This window comes from Microplitis mediator, chromosome 10, assembly GCF_029852145.1.
Source record: "Microplitis mediator isolate UGA2020A chromosome 10, iyMicMedi2.1, whole genome shotgun sequence".
NCBI lineage: Eukaryota > Metazoa > Arthropoda > Insecta > Hymenoptera > Braconidae > Microplitis > Microplitis mediator.
Genome location: NC_079978.1, coordinates 12,154,335 through 12,175,327, shown reverse-complemented (window position 1 = coordinate 12,175,327; position 20,993 = coordinate 12,154,335). Strand labels below are relative to the sequence as shown.

General features: G+C 39.0%; 1 protein-coding gene across 1 annotated transcript; it reads right to left on the bottom strand.

The window, feature by feature from the left end:
• Positions 1-14,907: 14,907 nt before the first annotated feature.
• Positions 14,908-15,765, bottom strand: LOC130676310 (uncharacterized protein K02A2.6-like). Its single transcript, XM_057482463.1, has one exon. The coding sequence runs from the start codon at positions 15,763-15,765 to the stop codon at positions 14,908-14,910; it is 858 nt and encodes a 285-aa protein (XP_057338446.1).
• Between the last annotated feature and the right edge of the window lie 5,228 nt (positions 15,766-20,993).

Below are 20,993 nucleotides of genomic sequence, written 5' to 3'. Positions count from 1 at the left end.
TGTATGTATGTATGTATGTATGTATGTATGTATGTATGTATGTATGTATGTATGTATGTATGTATGTATGTATGTATGTATGTATGTATGTATGTATGTATGTATGTATGTATGTATGTATGTATGTATGTATGTATGTATGTATGTATGTATGTATGTATGTATGTATGTATGTATGTATGTATGTATGTATGTATGTATGTATGTATGTATGTATGTATGTATGTATGTATGTATGTATGTATGTATGTATGTATGTATGTATGTATGTATGTATGTATGTATGTATGTATGTATGTATGTATGTATGTATGTATGTATGTATGTATGTATGTATGTATGTATGTATGTATGTATGTATGTATGTATGTATGTATGTATGTATGTATGTATGTATGTATGTATGTATGTATGTATGTATGTATGTATGTATGTATGTATGTATGTATCTCTTGGGAGAAACCCAACTCCTAAAGAGCGCGTCCCCGGGTGGCAGATAGGGGAATGCCCTCACCGGATTTCCGGCGGGTAGGGGTGAAATAAAATAGCCCCCGCGGACCAAAAGAGGTGCGAGGAGGAAGGACACCTCTATAAAACAACCACACAACAAACTTCGATGAGATGAGTGATAAGAAAGAGGAAATACCCCTCGCGGACACGCCTTCATTGGCTATCTCCGCCGCCGGTTCCGATCGGGTGAGAGCCCCGGTGGCCGGCGCAAGCTCCACGGATTGTGGGGGGAGCATTTTATCACTTTCTGAGGCGGTAGGGAACCAGGCCGCACAATCTACTGGAACGTATGGTGATTCTGGTCCAGGAGCAGTAGATATGGACACTGAAACGCTGGCCAACACGCCGACCGAACCTGTTAACTGCCAACCACCTAGATCCAATAGAATCTATTCATCGTCAACTCAACCTGACAATGAAACAGGCTTGGGTCTAAGATAGATGAGCTGATGAATTACATCAAGGGACGCACTAACGTCCACGGAGAAATTATTCGTCTAGTTAAGTCAATTGGCACTGCATACTGCCTGGCACGGAAAGACGTGTATGCGACGCCAAAGAATCCACGACAGAACACTGCTTCGGCTACGCAAACGTCTCCTTGGATGACTACGCACGATTTGGAAACGCCTACGATTTCAGAGCAGTTCTTTACTCCCAAAACAATTGCGTCAGTGAATATTGGCAAAAGCAAAAAGAGAGCCTTAACTATACTAAGTCCAGACCCCATATTAGACGGCCGGGCCTCCAAGAAACCAGCGACAAAGGCAGCTGGACTGAAGTCAAGTCAAGGACCACGAAACGGAAATCTCAAGTGCAAAAAAATTTAGTAGATCCGGGAGAGCACAGCAAGGCACTCTCGGGGAAAGGCGCTGTCGAAGCCGAGCACCGGAAAACTAAGAGGAAGAAACCTAAGACAGCTCGTCATCAGGCTGTTTTAATCAGACCAGCGGAGGGTAAATCCTTTGCTGAACTTTTTAAAGAAGTTAAGGCAAAAGTTAAGCCAGAGAAGCTAGGAGCAGAAATTAAATCTGTCCGGCAAACGGCTCAGGGAGACGTCTTACTACAACTTGGCCGCAAGACCAAGGACTGTGCAAAGTTTAGCAAAGCGATTAAGGAAGCTTTGGGAAACTCTGGCGCAGTTAGAGATCTAATCCCTAAACTAACAGTGGAAATTCTAGACTTGGAATGCACAACCACAGACTCGGAAGTGCTAGCTGCACTAGTTCGTGACCTGGGAGAAGCTGCTCAAGCCAGTAGAGCGTACTTTACGAAGAAAGTGGTAAGAGGTCAACGAATGGCTATTGTCGAGCTCGAAGAATAGAGAATGGAGGTGAAGCAAATGCCGAACACACAGCTGGCTCTGGTACGTGTGCTGTGTTTCGCATAGCGCTGGAGAACGCTAACAAACAGCTAAAATGATTACGATACTGCAAGGTAATTTGCGCAGGAGCTGGGCAGCGCACAATTTACTGTATCAACTCTCATCAGAACATAAGGCAGATATCTGTATCATCAGTGAGCAATATCAGGGTGCACGAAATAGAAATTGATTTTCAGACTCTTCAAACACCGCCGCTATATGGATCTCGAACCCAAGTTTAATCGACGTCATTGACAACGGCCAGGGAGAAGGTTTTGTATGGATAAGAACATCGCTAACTTATTACATCAGTTGCTACCTTTCACCAAACGAAGGAATAACTTTCACCGGAAACTAGACTCCATCGAAAGATTTGTTAGGGGAGTAGATGGAGAAACAGTTATTGCCGGAGATTTTAACGCTAAGTCATCAGCGTGGGGTATGGACTGGAGTGATACCCGGGGTAACGAAGTTAACGATATGGCAGCTAGCGTAGATCTGAATATCGTGAACACCGGGCAGACAACGACCTTTAGAAGACCTGGATATCGTGAATCGATTATCGATATAACGCTAGCAACACCGAAAGCAGGAACCAGCATCCACGGATGGAGAGTCTTAGAGGACTATAGTGCTAGTGACCACCAATACATCCTCTTTAAAATTCTGGACAAAAACCACGATAAGGCAATCTCTCTACTTTTGCCACCTAGATGGAACTCAAGCAAGTTGAACGAAGACAAACTTCGGAAGGTACTAGCGGTAAAATGGCCATCACTTGCAAATAACTCAGCGTTGGATTCTAAAGCTAAAGTCGAAGCTTTGGCTGAAAAGACAATGAAGGTTATCACGAAAGCATGCGAGGAAGCGAACTTGGCCGATCACGAGTTTGAATAACTTTTAGAGCAACTTTTCCCGCGTATGGTAATTTGTTTCGTTTAGTTGGCAGCTTGGTACGAGAAGGATCCGAGACTCGAGATATTTGATAATAATAATCATAGTAATAAGTTCTTTAGTAATTAAGTTAGCTTATGTTGGTATCGTGGCACTTTTAGAAATTTAGGTACTCGTTTGCTGGTCGCCAGAGCCCAAGAGGATTCGCTGCTACGATCCACTTGCCCGACCCGACGACAACGGCCGACAATACCCGAAGTACAGAGAATTCCGCCGGCGGAAAGTTTTTGAAGTTGACATCGTCTAGCGAGTTAGCCTGTATGACGACTAACATACCCGAACGAACGGGCCAGTGTCCACGAACAGTTGTAACAAAGATTTATACGACATATAGTATCCATGCACAACTGATTTATTATTGGAAACTGAACCGACATCGAGGGATTCGAGGAGCAATTGCCCGCGTCACGTACAACCGAGCTCTGCATTAGGAGCGATCGAAGCGCCACCAACTGGGGAAGCCCTGAACTATGATCTACCAGGAGGGAAAAAGAACGACCGACGCCATTCTGGATCGTACCTTGTTGTCACGTACACGTGTTTGCGTAATAAAAATTCAAAATTTCGTTATTGTGCTTATTCGAATAAAAATTAATTCAAATAACGATAAAGACGGAGTGTGCCGAGATTCTGGTTGTTTTTTTTTTTTTTTGATTTAGTCGTCCGTGAGTGACGTAATTACTTGTAATTTCTAAATAATTGTCGCTAGATTTTGAGACGGGGAGATTCCCGTACGCCAGTGATACCGGCGTTTTATTTTTCGCGTGCGGAGATATTTAATTGACCTCACGTCAATTAATTGAGGTCATTGACGCAGTACCGTGATCGGACAGGCCGATTACGTTGTATTACGACCCCGGCCAGCACTTACTTGGATCATCGACCACGTGGAGACAGATCAATAAAACTTCGAGACCATCGACCGGTGAGCGAGTCCAACTAATTTATTTTGAGAGATAACTCGAATTGACTCACCTTACTTTCAATAATTACATTCTACACCGGAACAGGTGTTTGTTGTGCTCGGTCAATTCGATTTATCTCCACTGGTACATGTAGAATTTAGAATTGTACGGTGATTCGTCACATTTTCTTTTGTGTCACGATGGTCGTCTGATCGACATATTTTTTCTATTATTTTATTTTATTATTGTATTTTTTTATTATTTTATTTTATTATTGTTTTTTTTATTATTTTATTTTATTATTGTTTTGAGTTATATTAATTGTACTGCATCTTCGGGTCTCGTTATTCGTTTTTCTTTATTGTTTCATTTCTCCCGAACCCGGATTATTAACCGTAATAATTTGCTTTTTGTTTACGGTACGGATAACATTCCGACGGTAATTCGATTACGGCCGTTAAGTTACCGACTGTAGCGGAGGTCAAGTAAATTGACATCACCTTGCCGTCAAGTTACGGTTCTGTATTATTTTTAGTTACTGCGTATTTTATCCCGCGTTTTTCTTGGTTATTGTTTATATCGAGGCTCGCCGACAACGGCATCAGTGTTAAGTTTGGTGTATTAAACGTTTTTTTTTCTCTTTACTGTAATACCGATTGGCTTATTTGATTTTTTTTTAATATACGAATTATTATTGTCGTACAATTTCGAGTACGTAATTTATCGAAACCTTAAGTACATATCCTACCCCGATCCGCCGTCCTGAGTCAACGATCAGCAAGAACTTCGGTGAGTAGAACTCACCTGGCGCTCAACAACCACAGGACCCGAAACAGGTAAGCCGAATATTTGTGAGGAGATTAGTTCGCCTGACGGATTCCAGGCGAAATAAATACCCGGTCACAGTATGTATGTATGTATATATATATGTTTAACTCGGTCATTGAGGACTCCAAAATGGCCGATATATATTATGTATATATAGGTACTACTTAACGTCCTGAGGTATATAACTGTAAGTTTTTAAGTCTATTTTTTGGTATTTCAGTGATATTTTGGATTTTTATGATATAGTCTGACTTTGAGGACATCTGATATAGATAGCTCTTGCCATCTCAGAATAGTAGATATTAAACATCGACTTCGGGGACATGTGCGATATATATCTGACTTTGGGGACATATTTTTATATGATACTCTGACTTTGAGGACATTTCTATCTTATTATTACTTGCGATATATATCTGACTTTGGGGACATATTTTCGTACTATACTCTGACTTAAAGGACATTTTTTATCTTACAATTACTTGCGATATATGTATGACTTTAAGGACATATTTTCATATTATACTCTGACTTGAGGACATTTTTTATCTTACTATTACTTGCGATATATTTCCGACTTTGGGGACATATTTTCATATTATACTCTGACTTTAATGACTTTGTATCTAACGATTACTTGCGATATATATCCGACTTTGGGGACATATTTTCATATTATACTCTGACTTGGAGGACATTTCTATCCGACTATTACTTGCGATAGATATTCGACTCTGGGGACATATTTTCATATTATACTCTGACTTTGTGGACATTTCCAACTTACTATTGCTTGCGATATAGATCTGACTTTGGGGACATATTTTCATATTATATTCTGACTTTGAGGACATTTTTTATCTTACTATTACTTGCGATATATATCTGATGTTATGTCCGCCGCTTAAATTTTAATTATTTTTCCGGGATTACTCTCTTTGGTAGCGATAGTAATTTTTGGACAAGCGGGTTGGAGGGTGCGGACAACAAGACAGAATACGAGGAAGAAATTATCTTCCTATAATTTATTATTTATAGTGGATTTTTTCGAGAATTAAGAACCCAAACGTCTTCGAAGAGACTGGTGCTCTTGTTTGAATCAAAAGTATTTTATGATGATAGAAAAACAGTTCTTTCACCTACCTTTCGATGTCAATTCTTCTAGTGCGGCAGCTATTATCCCTCCAGAATTATACAGCTCACTCGACCTTCCTCTAGGGCTGGTAGAATGGGTGCGGCTGGGTTGGTAGGATGATATCTTATGTACTACTTTCGAATAAAAACCGCAAGGTTGGAGTGATGAACTTGATCATTATTTTGATGGTTCAATTTAGAACGTTTTCAACTAAACGCCACTTACTCACTCTAGTTTTCACAATTTTATGTTTAATTTATATTATAGGATTATTTATCCTTAACAGATATTTTTATAAGATTTTAATTTATATTTAATGCGTCCTTTTTCACACCCGAAAAGTGGTTTTATGCGCAAATTAACTCGGCACGAGATGGAATCGCAAATTCACGTGATTTGCGTCACTGGTTCGATCGTACCGGATGGTTTTTAAAATCTGACAAATATTGTACTAGACGCACGATTATACGGTTGCGTCAGATCGAATTTTAGATCAATATTTGAGGATTTTTCACATAAAATTTAAATCCCTTACTGACTTTTCGACGTCTAGGGCGTATTCCTGCAGTAAGGTTAATAGAATTTAGCAATCCTTGACTATTTCTTACTGACTTTTCGACGCAGATGCAGATTCCTGCAATAAGAATTAGTCTAGATTATTTAAGAAGTGCCCTATTGACTTTTCAACGCAGATGCGGATTCCTGCAATAGGGTTTAAGTTAAAAATCATTAACAATCCTCTTATTGACTTTTCAACGCCTAGGGCGGATTCCTGCAATAAGAGTACACGAAATTTCGACGTTCGAAATTTTGCGGACCGTGAGTTTTAAGAACCGACTAGCTGTGAGCTGTGGGTGCTCAGGCTTTTTATAAGCTTTGCTTGGCAATTTGATAAGGAATTTATAATTATTGTCAATGGTGGAAAGTGACAACAGTTCATTGTTTATTCGTTAAACTTATTGCAAGTGTATTCCCACTATTCTTTGCCGCATAAAAAAGGCGAAAAAGCTGACGCTGCGTTTTCGCGCGCTTTTCAAAGAGGAGCTCAGAAATAATTATTTTAAATAATTATTAAAATAAAAAAAAATTATTTGGACATAACAATCCCCCGGAAAGTAAGAGGGTTGCAGAACTCTCTTGCTTTCCTAAACATATGTCCCCTCTTTTAAGAAGCTCGCGATAACACTTACAAATTTAGTTAAAAAGAAACTTACAGCTAAATATATGAAAATATTTAAGATATAGAAGTTTACATCTGAAATTCTCAATATTTATGGGGTATACGTTGTAATACACGTATATATATGTTTGTTAGTACAAATTTATAAAGTTTTTCCCCTAAAATCTACGATTTCCATCACCGAAAATAATAATTATTCATAAATATAAGGATTGAATACTAGACTATGATCAATAAAATTAGGGTTACATTTATTTATTTAATCTTTTCCCATGCATATGATGCATACCCATATACTTATATCATATATATATATATATATATATATATATATATATATATATATATATATATATATATATATATATATATATTTATATATATAGGTGACCTTGAGAAATATAAAGTTTGTTAAAATACTGAAATAAGCTGGAGAGAATAGTTCGCGATGACATGCAAATCTACCTTGAGCCGACATCTAGCGCTGTTTAATTGCGAGTTCGTTTTGCCGCGTCTGCACGAGCGAATTTGATCTCCGGCTACCGCCTTATCTCGGTACGCATTCCAATCGCCTCTCGCTGTGTTCAGTGCGAAGCGAGCAGTTAGACGGTAAACAATCACTAATAAAAAAAAAAAAAAAATTTAAATGTACACCACCGAGGACCAGTATCACGGATTTTCGACGTGGTTACAGGGGGTCATCCACCGAGGTGGTTCGAGGGTAAGCGTGAATTTGTTTATTAGTAATTTATATGTGTATATATATATATATATATTAGGGTGATCCAAAAAATAACAAACTTTTTTTTTTCTCCCAAACAGGTTCAAAAGTTTCATTTAGATAAAAAAAGATGCCTGTGAAAATTAGAGCTCTTAATATTAACATTAAGAGGTTCCTCATCGCACTTTTCTATTTCCCATAAGAATAACATGGGAAAAATTTTTTTTACTTCTTCTGATTTCTATAAGTAGCTAACGATGCGTTATAGGAATAAATGGCAGGCATATTTTTGTAGGGAATTGAATGCTCTACAAAAAAAGATTCTTATTATATTTTGAGGAATCTATTTGTTCAAAAGTTATTTGAGGTTAAAGTCGAATTCATATAAAATTTTGTGATTTTCTACTTTTCCGGCGAAACTATCAGACTTATTACAAAATATCACCAGACCTTTTTCGTAGAAAATTTTATTCCCTAAAAGTTATTTCCTATAAAGTATTTTCGAATTCCGCATTCTTTTCTAGTTATTTTTATTTTAATGTCAAGCCCTTAAAATCGATCAGAAGACTATTTTTTTATGAGCATGACATTAAAATAAAAATAACTAGAAAACAATGCGGAATTCGAAAAAACTTTATTTGAAATAACTTTTAGGGAATAAAATTGTCTACAAAAAAGGTCTGACGATATTTTGTAATAAGTCTGATAGTTTCGCCGGAAAAGTAGAAAATCTCAAAATTTAATGTTAATTCGACTTTAACCTCAAATAACTTTTGAACAAATAGATTCCTCAAAAAATGATAAGAATCTTTTTTTGTAGAGCATTCGATTACCTACAAAAATATGCCTGCTTATAATTCATATGACGCATCGTTAGCTACTTATAAAAATCAGAAGACGTAAAAAATATTTTTCCCATGTTATTCTTATGGAAAATAGAAAAGTGCGATGAGGAACCTCTTAATGTTAATATTAAGAGCTCTAATTTTTACAGGCGTCTTTTTTTATCTGAATGAAACTTTTGAACCTGTTTGGAAGAAAAAAAAAAAATTTGTTATTTTTTGGATCACCCTAATATATATAACGGAATAATAATGATTTCAACCTTTGTTGGTAGACGACTTTGACCTTGGGGGTGATGGTAGGGAGTTTAGTCGGGTACATAAACCCGAACAACGCCCTTGAAGTTACTGATTGCGTGTGGTCGCTGGCTGCAGGACATCTCCCACCAGAGCTCGTAGAAGCCCGGTGGTTTTACGAGGGCGCGCTGCAGACCTCTGGGCCCTTTGACGTGGTGTTGGCCCCAAATCACGGGCAGATCGAGATTCTCTCGGTCTGCCTTATGGAGACGGCAGAAGGCCTCTTGAGGTAAGATTTTTTCTTTTTTTTTCTTTTGATTACAGAAAACCTTCGAGTTTTTTTTTTTCTAATCTTCCCCCCCCCCCCTTTTTTTTTTTTAAAGAGATTGGACGCGAGCCTTGATGGAGCTGGAGTAATTTGTCCCTGGGCCCTCCTACAAGTTCCATTAAGATATAATAAAATTTGGTTTTTTTTTTTTTTGAAAAGAAAAATAAATATTTTAACAATAAAAAAAAAAAAAATTTTGCAAAAAAAATTTGGTTTAAAAATAATTTATCTCTTTTTTTTTTTTAATCTATTTTTACTAAGTAAGTTATTATTAATTTATTAAGTAAGTTATTGTAAGTTAGTTTCATTAATCTAGGTTTTAAGTTTCTTCTTAATTAGAGGTAAGTGAATTTAGTTTAAAAATCTTCTTTCGCTTTAGACGTAATTTTAAATTATTATTTTTTTCATTCTGGCCGCGTGGGATGGAGAGAGCGCGCGATAGGTTTAATCGGGACGTGAGAAGGAGCGAGAGACCGCTGCGCGACCGTGAACGACAGCTGTTGCTAATCGGTCTCTTCTTTGCCCGCGTTCGCAACTCTCGCGACGGTGTGGCATCAATGAGATGCTAAATATCAACCGCTGAATTGATCTTAGATTGACCGGCAAGTGTCTCCATCTTACAGTCACTGAAAGGACTATTCTCTAAACCAGCTTAGTTCGTGTATAAATCAATGGTATGATTTATATCATGAATAAATTGAATAATTGATGGCTTTTAAGGATAATGTTGAAGAATTCATCCTGAAAATTTAAGAATGAAGGTCACTTATATAAGTAGCATGCATGTGGAATGATTTTTAGAGATTATTCTCAATATACCCATTGATGTTTCAGTGGGATATTTATGGGAGTTTTTGAGAATTCTTTTCGTTACTTTTTCGTATATCGTTTTATTTTATTCGCGGTCAGTTTTTAATTTGCTGATTAAGCAAGGCCACGGTTATTATTATGTTTGTTTTTTTTTCTTTTATAGAGTAAGAAAAGATGATTTTTAAACATAGTGTTTCACATCGAGTTATTCTTAAAGCTAGTGGGCGTTCGTTACAGTTGAGGGGTAAGTCGGTATTAAAGCCCATTTTCAATTTAAAAATGAGGAATTTGATAACTCCTTGTTTGAAAAATTTTTATTTATACACTGAAATTCATAATTTCAGGATTTATCATTGAAAATGTGTTTTACTCGCCAACCTGTTGAGATTGCTGATCCAGAAATGGATCTTTTACCGGTTTTACTGGATGAAATTTTGATTGAGGTGCGAGCTCGTTGGTATCTAGATTCGGATCCAATCTTTTTGTTCGTTCCTCATCAGTATGAGGTTGATTGGATCCATTCGATAGCACCACCCTTGCCCCCAATAGGAGCGGATGGTCGCGCTCTTACCTTACAAGAGGTATTTTTATATACTCATATATAATATATAAAGAGGACTTTTTTAAAAATGTTATTCTTGATCATTTTAGTATGTCGTGACCATTTACATTGGTATTTTACGGACGATGCTCTCATTGGTAACAGCTATTTAATGGAAGTTTTGAGATATATCCGTCACATTCGAGGATGCAGTGATAATTTGCGTTTGTTAAATTCTACTCTGAAAGATTCTACTATTGCCTGGCTTTTCAAAAGGCGTTAATGTTTTGAATTTCAACAGAATAAATTGCGAATGAATTAAAAAATGTATAGCGTTTTATTTCTTTAGTCTTTAAGAATCATTCTCATTATTTTATTCTTAAGTTTAGTTTGTGTGACTCCAACAACCGTTCTCACAGCTAGCGCGCCTTGTTACCGCTGACGGTGCGTTTATGCGTTAAGTCGGGCATTCAGTCATCTGATTTGAAACTGGTACGATGTGCAAGTCTTTCGGTCAGAAGTATAACCTTGGGGATCCCGTTTATTATTTTATAAGATCCTATTCCGAATTTATTTATATTCGGAGGATTTTTGCAATTTGGGCCCCCAACATTCATACTTGTGAGTGTTATAATACTTGCGGTGTGCGTAATAATTTGCTACACGTAAGTGTTGAAGTAAAAAGTCTAGTTCGTCGTGATTTTAGTGTTATTTAAAATGTCGGTTTGTTTGTCTAGTATTATTTGAGTCGGGGTTCTCTGCCGGACTGCCCATCCCGTCTAAAGCGTGAGCTTTTCCTGGCATGGAGTAAGCATCTTTGGAGGGAAAAGGACGAGGATTTGGATGATTGGATGGAGGATTGGGAATCTATTTCTTGGCTCTTTAGGGAGGATGGAGAAGATGACCCGGAAGAAGAGGAATTCGAGATGGAGGAAGAAAATGGCGCAATTCGGCCATCACCAGTGTTCGCTGGGTAACCGAAGTGATGTTACCACTTGCAAGTCAAGTTCAGCTGTCGGTTTTCTCTTTTTAATAAAGAGAAAATGAGCTTAAAGATCGTGTGTTCCTTCTTAAGCTCGAAGAGCTCGAAAATATACCCACAACAATGTTTTCAAGCTCAAGAAGCTCGAAAACAGCGGGAAGTTTTGGGGCTGGCCCACAGGGTCAACCGATAGACAGATTTTTTTTTTATTACGGCGCAATTATCTGAACTCGCCAGGTAAGTATTTTTAGTTTATTATGGAACATATGGCTAGTTTGAGGTGAGTAACATTCTGAAGTTGGTTTTTGAAAGAAAACTTCTATCTATTTACTGCTCCCATTTTTTTTTTGTTATAGGTGGTGAAAAGGAGTTTTTTAAGGAGTTTCCATGGGGTTTAAATTTTTAAAAGGAGAATTTGGAAGAGAAATGACGTCCTGTAAGAAAATTGTCAAGGCCGTGATAATATTTGTCAGCGGCTGTCGTCTGCGTTCGGATTCGCGCATGCGCTGAGAAAGGTAAACGTTTAAATAATTTTCTTTAGTTTGAAAAGTAACTTCGCGGTCTTTAACAGGGACTTACCAATTATCCTGTTTTCTCGAATGTTCAGGTGATTTTTAATTTCTTTAATGGTTTAAATGTAAAAATTTATTATTAAATTTTCTTTCTTTTTCCAAAATTTATCATATAACTTAAGTCTAGTAATATGTTTATTAGTTATTTTTTTTTTCTCTGTTTATCTTTTAAAAATAAAGTGGTGGTAAAATAGGAATCCTCTTCTAAGATAACCATAGACATGGTTAAATGAATACAAAAATTTGTAGATGTTTTCCAAAATGGCCCCAAAATTACTTCGTGGTCAGTTTCTAAATAATTAGAAAAGGATTGCTATTTTTATCACGCGAATTTTTTGTTTGATTATACATTGTTCTTATCTTGTTTAGGTTGATCATATTGGTGCGTTGAAGTCTGAGAGACGGAACCTCTGGATGTACGAGTTGGAGTTGTTCGCCGATTTGCGGAGAAGGAGACACGAGTTGATGTCGACGGATGCTCCTGGAGTTCGATGACCTCTGGTTGGTCCTTAGTTTGGACTGCCTTTGGTTTGAGATCAGAGGTACGCTTGGTTTCTATTATTGTCTTATGTAGTACCTCGCCTGGCTGCTTGTTTTTCTTATAGGTGAAGCAGCGCCTCTTGGCTGAGCAGATACAACATTTGAGGAAAACTGGAACGATGAGAATGACACACAAGATGACAAGAATGGACAAATTTCCCGCCGTCATCGTTCGTTGTATCTCGTCCTCCTTATGATGCAGCGCTATTTCAGACATCCGGTCTTCTGTTTCTTCCAATCCTGCTCCCCAGGGTTGGAATTTATCGATTGTGTTTAACGGGTCGATGTTCTTTTTGAAGAGAAACCCTGAGACTTTGAGCTCAGCTGTTAAATTTGTTGACAGTGTTTCCAAAGTTAAATTCAACTTCGGCAGCGTGATATTCAGCTGGGTGATTTCTTCATCTATACTTTTGATTAAGTATTTTCCGTTTTTGGTTTCGCATCTGCCCCGGATATGGATCATCCCTGTTCCATTGATGTAGTAATCTTTTTCGACTGGGTCCAGGCATTTAAGACTTAAGGAGGTATTCTGGTTTAGAAGCCCGAATTTTAGGTATTTTTTCGGACGCGATAAAAAAAAATCAAAAATTACTTTTACTATACATTTTTTTATAAGCTTTTTATTGATATTTTGAGAATACAAAACATTAATAATATAAGAAAAAAAATTAAATTTAAAAAAACTGCAGGTCGGCGCAGTGGGGACTGATGGAAAAATGGCTTGTCCTGGTGTGCAGGATATAAATCCTTCCCATGACCTGAAATGGGAATCCATGAATAATTCGTAATGAGGAAGGGTGTAGTTATCGCACTACGAAACGTTTTTGAAAAAGAAAATTTTTTTTCACAAAATGGCGGTGGTTTGAAAAAAAAGTTTCGTATTTTCCCTGTTTTTTTGTCGTTCGGAATTTTTTAAAAATACAAAAAAAAAAAAAATTTTCTTAAACCTCTTCGTAGTGCGATACTATAATGTATAGAGAAGCTGTGTGTGAAATTTCAAGTGAATCGGTTGAGTAGAATTAAAGATATCATGCACACCATTTCCAGAAAAGTAGTTACGAGAAAAAGGAGTTTAAAGTTTGAGGGCTAATCGCGCGCAGTCGGAGTCGTTTACTGACGTTTTATACTCACTCGTTATTAATCAGCTATCCCTGCAATCGGGGATAATGCGGATGTTGCAAGTTCTCGAAATGTCTTCTGTCGATTTCAAGAGCAGCTTCATTCCGCAGTCGCTTTCTTCAGGATCTTCTGTAGATTGGAATGGGATATCGGGATGACACGATAGATCTTCTCCGATGGTTCTGCATTTATTTATATATTCAGAGTCTGCCAGGAAAAATCTTCGCAGGCCTGGATCTGTAACCAAGAACCTTTTGGATAGTAAAACGGTCAAAGTTTGAATTTTTCCGTTCACGTTTTCTGGTTTTGGCAACGGTCTCATTTCATACGATAGTAGCGGAATCTCGTGGAACAGAGGCAAGGTTACTATAATGAGTAAATAACCTTTTGCCCTCGCTACCTTTACTGTCGATACTGCTGACAAGGTTGAGATGTCCATCTTGATAATCGGCTGAGGTGGATTTAAATCAGGATGTTTCCGCATGATGTCGACCGTTGCTTTGTAAAGTTGTTTTGGCGATATCGCTTGAGGAGAGAGTCTGCCGGCTTTTGCCTCTTCGATGATGGTTTCGGCCTCTTTCAGGACTCGTAGGTGGTGATTGGCGACCTCCGAGCGCTCATCCCCCAGCATGAGGACTTTCGTGACATAAACGACTTTTTCTAAGGAGTTTAGCGTTGCGTTTATGAATGCGTGAGTGACGCCCGCAAATTGTTCAGATTGGACTGCATCTGAGCCTTACTCTGAAGGATGGTATTAATCTCACTCTTGACAATGTGAGTGGCGTTCTGTACCAGGTGCACCATTTCGACATTATCTTAGTAAAACTTGTTAATTTCCTTATTAATGTGTTCTTTGTCTTCATAATCCATGGTCCCAAACAATTCTCGAGAAATCGTGCCTATGAAACCGAACCATGGAGCTCTCTGGTTACGGTCAAGTGGCGGCGTTTGGAAATTTGTTTCGTCGAGGAGTTGGTCTAAGCGATGTCTGGCCTGATATGTTCCGACCTGTACCTCATTTGTCATGTCGACTTTCAGATAGTGCACGCAGGACCGGACGTCGATGATCTTGGCACAAGCAAGCATGGTTGAATGTATATGTTCCAACTCGAAGGGGTACAGGTCTACCAACCCCTTGACGTTAATGGAATAAATAATGCACCAATTTTCTTCAACTAAGTGGATCTTCTTAAATGGGTCATACAATAACACTGGGTTGTCCGCCAATGGTTGGATGGTCATGACGTCCTTGGATTGGCTGCTTTCTATAATGATGACCAGGAATATCAACAATGGCTTCATGGTGGTAAATTATTTTCTTGGATCTGAAACAGAGAACTTTATAAAGGTTTAGCCTTTTGATCGAAAGCAGGTTTAGCCTTATTAGGGTTGACCAATTTTCGGTTCCCTTTGTCATTTAGGTAAATAAGACTCCCAAATTCGTTAATATCGACAATTTCATAAGGCCCGGTGTAATAAACATCGAGTTTATTTTTCCTCGGCTCTTTTAAAACATAAATGAAATCACCTACTTTAAAGGTTCTGGCATGTATGTTTCGATCATAACGAATTTTGGAATCTTGTTTTGCTTTATTGAGACAATCAGCAGCGATTTCTCTAACTTCTGATAATCTTCCCATAAGGTCAACGAGATAATCAGAATAAGTTTCAATTCTGGAATAATCGGGGAATTGGGTTGGCAACCGAGCTCTTCGACCAAACATCAACTCAAATGTAGTGAATTTGGTAGACGTATGCACATTGGTATTGTAACTCAACGCAGCAAGACCCACATATCGATCCCAGTTCGGATACTTATCTGAAATTACTCGCAAAAAGTCTATTAATGGTTGATGGCTCCGTTCTAAGGACCCATTCGACTGGAGGTAGTAACCCGAAGTCGTTAATCTTTGTATTTTTAAAGCTTTTGCAAGCTGTTGTATTATTTTCGAGGTAAATGACGTACCTTTGTCTGAGAGGATGACTCTCGGATACCCATAATAACACATATATCGATCAACAAGGGCTTCAGCCACTGTTGTCGATCGGATATCGGGTATTGGGATCGCGGTTACGTCTTTCGAAAAGTTATCCTGGATCGTCAGGATATGGACATTTCTACTTCTGGTCATCGGAAGTGGTCCAACGGTATCGATGGAAATTTTCTCGAAGGGCTCGAAGGGAGTGTCGGTTGTCATCATTGGTTGTTTAGTTTTTATTCACGTGAGTTTGTTCTACTGGCAAATTTCGCATTTCTGGATAAATCTGTAGATCTTTTCCTTCATGCCGGGCCAGTAGAATCTCTCGTGGATTCGCCAATAAGTTTCCACGACACCTTTGTGGCCTGCTATAAGGCTACAGTGGTTTTCTTCGATGATTTTATCGCGTAATTCTTCGGCAGGAACTTCTCTATTTCCTTCGCAAAGAGTTACCTCGATTGGACAATCGCCCAATTCTTGTATGAGATAAGTCTTTATGTTCAAATCGTCGAAGTTGTGACGGGGTGGAATCCTTCCACATTATTTTCTAAATTAAATTTCGCCGGGGTCGCTACGGTCGAGTCCCGACATTTTATTTTAGGGGTTGGTCAACCTGAGTGGAGAGGTACGAGGGCCAGAGACGACGAGCTATCGGTCTCTTGGCTCGCAGCAACCGCCGTGGACGGACGTGCCTTGCTACAACTACCACTAACATCTTGGTTTCCACAAGTTTCTACTGCTACTACTACTATTACACGTGCTGCTAGTCATCATTCAAAATGAGCCAAGCGCATATAAGCCCACGGCTCGTGGAAGCTTATTCCTAATTAAGTTAATTAAGTTTAATTAAGTTTATTTAAACGGTTATTCATAAAATATTTATTGTGGGTTGGACCTGGTGGAATGGAAAAGATTGGAATGGTTTGGTGGACTTGGAAGGAAGGATTGGTTATGGTTTTGGTCTTGGAGGAAAAGGATCGTTGGAATAAGAAGGACTGGTTAAGGTTGGAGATTGTTGGAGTAAGTGAACTCGTTTGTCTTACTGTCGGGTTAACTATTCATTTGTTAAATAATATTTTATTAATTGACTAGTCGTTATTTGTTAAAGTAGTCGAGTCAATTTGTTAGAGTCAGTAGAGTCACATTGTTGATTATGAAATTAGTCGAGTCAGTGTCATCCGTCATTTTGGTTATTGTTCATCTCATTAATTATCTGTAAAGCGGCTTCGTCAAATAAATGCCATTATTTTTATATTTAAATTTTACATATAAATTTAATTTATCACAACTTTCCTGATAAGTTAGGTATAAGAAATTCTCTCTTCATATTTTAATACTGTGTGGTCCAGTAAGGGGCTTACCCTCACCTGGAGATACTGAGTTCAGCTAGACAGGTTTGCAATACACCTTAAGTTTTGCACATGTGTGGGACACTTATTGTATTGAGACCACAATCACAAATTAATATAATAAGTGCACCAATTACAAAGTCATCCCCCTATTTCGCTATGCGGAACGTATAAATCTCATGTTTGAACATGGACGCTCTCAAGTTTCGTAGTCCTTCGATTAGATTTGTTAAGTCGATTTTTTAAAAATGATTTTTCTTGACAAAAACGGTAAAGATGGAGCATTGACCCAATCTTGTGACAAGTACGTCACCCAATTTTGGTCTAGCCGCTTTCAGGTCTTCTCGATTGATGAAAGTGAGATCTCTCAACAGCCTTGAAACTGGTTTCATCATTTCACAATCCAGAGACAGGAAATGCACCATGTGACCTCTTACATACGTGATTTCATCTCGACTGTCTTTGAATTTAATTCGATTTTTAGGCAGTTTCTGAGGTCTGTCAGATTCAGAACCAGATGAAGAGGAAACTTCAGGTTCAGCGGTACTTATCTCACAATAATTTATCTTTTTCAGATTTGGGTTTAGTTCTGTAGCTCGTCTCATACGTAAACGAGAAGCAATTGTATCACGAGGTTGTGGAGCGCTCTTGACACGGGGTTTATTTTTACCTCCCGGTTTTCGACCTCGTTTTACTGCTGCTACTGCTTCGTCGTCAGGACAAAAATTTTTCTTGAGCGGTAACATTACAGCTTTTTTGATGGGTGTTTCTTCTGAATTAATCTCTGCCGGAGATTTTTCATCGGGATTGTAAGATAATCCTTCGGCATATTGCTCGGAGATTTTATGACGAACAACAACAGAGAATTTATATTCGCTTAATTTAGATCTCCATTTGATTTAGCGTTCTGTAACGGTTTGGCTATCCTTTAACCAGGACATACAAGGACTACTTGTATACAAGGTGAAGGGCTTACCGTAGAGGTAAGGCCGAAATTGTTGCACCGCATACAAGACCGCCAAACATTCTTCTTCGTTGTGTGTATATCTGGTTTCAGTTTCTTGCAAAACTCTAGATGTGCATGAGACAATTTTCTCGACATTTGCATCTGGGTTTTCTGGAGTTTGCTCTTTGTTATCGAGTTCTTGGCTCAAGATACCCGATGATGCCAACATCGGATGAACTAGTTGCTAATATGAATGGTCGATTAAAGTCTGGATAAGCGAGGAATGAATTCTTGCACAATGCATTCTTTATGTCATCGAAAGCTTTTTGAGAATCAGCTGACCAGACGAACGGTTTAGTTTTTCTGGTAAGGTCAGTGATTGGTTTCACTCTTTCGGCGAGGTTTTCGATGAAACGTCGGTAGTAGATCGCTAATCCCGTAAATTGGTGCGCCTCCGTATGATTACGGGGGTGGGATGCATTTTTAAGGGATGAAATTTTTTTTGGGTCGGGTTTCACGCCATCTTTAGTGATAATGTGACCCAAATATTCCACCTCAGGGCAGAGAAATTTACATTTCTCGGGCTGAAGAGTTAGCCCAGCCTCTCGAAGGAGGTTGAAAAGTCTTTGCACTCGTACTTCGTGCTCTTCAAGATGCGTAACTTAAAAAATCATCCAGGTAAATGAATAATTCAGTTTCTTTCAAACCACTCAAAGTGGAGTCCATTACACGTTGGAAAATTGCTGGAGCGCACTCAAGCCCAAAAGGCATACAGCAGTATTCCCAATGGCCATCAGGGGTAGAAAACGCAGTTTTCTCAGCATCCCTAGGATCCATTGGTACTTAATGGAATCCACTTGCAAGATCAAACATGCTGAAATATTTTGCTCCACCGAGTTGATCTAAAATGTCAATTATGAGTGGTGAGGGATAAGCATCCCCAATGGTTATCTTATTTAAATTTCGAAAATCGATAACCATTCTCCATTTTTTATTACCTTGTGCGTCAGATTTCTTAAGGACGATCCACAAGGGCGAATTATACGGAGATTTTGATTTACGTATAATTCCTTGTTTAAGTAAATTATCGACTTCTTTCTTAATTTCCTCGCGATGTTCTTGAGGGAAACGGTATTGTTTGATCCGGACTGGCGTATCACTCGTGGTTTCGATTTTACAAGTGAACTTTTTGGAGCGACCCAAACGATCGCCAGGAAGGTGAAAGATGTCGTGATTTATCTGTATAAGTTTAAATATTTGTTTCCTTTTCATCCGAGTGAGATGAGTGGTTTGTATTTTATCAAAGATTAAGTGGATACGTTCTCACTGAGAGAGAGAGAATTCGTTTCAGATAAAGACTCGGCAGTATCAGAGTATTCGTCAGATGGGTCTAGGTGATCGAATTCGAATTCTTCAAGCATTTGAGGTTCTATCTCGATTTTCGCTGAGTCAGATGTTGTGTTGATCACTATACACATCGCCTGTCCATCATCCACAGAAACAACGGCTTCACCCATTAAGAGTCCCTCTTTAAGAGGAATCTTACGGAGGTAGCCTTGTTTGATTTTTGGATTCAAGACAGGTACAGAGACAGACATTCGCATGCGGGGTGGAATGACATACGAACGAGATGGCTGTAGGGGTTGTACCCCTAGGCTGAAGCATAGAGGTCGGGAAGGTCGCGAGAATAAATTCAGAGATTGGTGATGATATGAGATTTCTGCTTGCTATTTTCTCAAAAAGTTGTTTCCCAATATGCCAACGCCGTTGAAGGGTAAGTTACCTTCACAAACATGAAATCGAATTTTAGATCCCGAAACTTTCAGTTCAACAGTGCCGATCATCTCCATGAAATGCCCATTCAAACCTCGGAGTAGCATCGTGTCACCACGATTCACTCTAATTTCGGGTTTAAGGGCCGAAGAATTTATTAAACAGACATCCCCCCCTCTATCCACAAGAAAGCATTTTCTCCTTGAAGGGAATTACACGAGTCAAAAATTTTTGGACCTGTCCCTAAGGACAGGATATACCCTCCGTCAAGGTCGTCTTCCATCGTAAAAGGGATAGGACGGATAGGTCGATTTTTGACGACCAACGTATTCCAACAAAAGGAAATGCCAGCTCGTTCTTTGATGAAAAATTCGTTTCCAAGGTTACCCGGGTAATCTCCAGGTGATCTAGGTACAACCGGGAAACAAACATCTACTTCAAAGACCTTGAGCGTCACAGTTCCGATGATTGGCATACTGCTGGTCGCTATGCCGCCTACTTTACCTCCGTTTTCGGGGTAAAAGATGGTGTCATCCCCCAGAGCGTCGATACAAAGGAGGTTCAGGTCAGAACCTGTATCCAATAAAACTTCACAACCACCCTGGAAGAGGTTTGGAGATTTCATCCAGACTCTCGGACCTTTACCGATTACGAGTGTGAGGGCTTCGGGCGTTGAAGGATTTTGAATTCCTTCGCAGTCTGAGGCCTCTGCTGGACACTCATGGATCGGCGAGGCTCGCGGGGCATACTCGCAGTCGCCTCGGCCTGTCGAGCACCCATCAAGTTTAAATGATCGTCGTTGTTTTTCGTTAAGGCGGATTTAGTCGAGTCGCGGTGAGGGCAGAACAGACACTCGCAATATGGAGCGTCTAATTTCAGGTGTTCCAGTTTTTCAGTGTCTATATCAGCAGGGTCAAACGTCACAGTCTTTTGTCTGGCTGGAAACTGCTCTTCTGTACGTGAACGTGAAGGGCTTTTCTTGTACGTTCGTGGAATCGAATCATCGTCACGGTTCTGACTACGTCCCCCTTTACTTGAGGTGTAAGCGTAAGTCAGGTAATCTGCGGACTCTACACTGGCGTCAGAGTCTACACTGTCTTCGTCGTCTGTGTCATATTTACTCCGTCTGTGGTTATTTTTATAGTAAGTAAATAATTGTCCTCTAGTCTCTCTGCGGTCTTCGTAATCGTCATAATCTCGACGAGGTCTCTGATAATCGTCTCTCGAGTAGCGTATGTTATAGTCTCGGTCATAGTCTCGACGGTCTTTATGAAGATGACGCGAAAATTCGTTAGAATCGCGTTTCCGAGCAGGCCGCAAACATTCGCGAGTTCGTTCTTCTTTAATCGCCTTGTAAAGCTCTTCCAGCGTTCCGGGGT

What these genes read in the sequence shown, in the direction of transcription:
- LOC130676310 (XM_057482463.1), bottom strand. Translation starts at nt 15,765, where the DNA reads ATGACAACCGACACTCCCTTCGAGCCCTTCGAGAAAATTTCCATCGAT.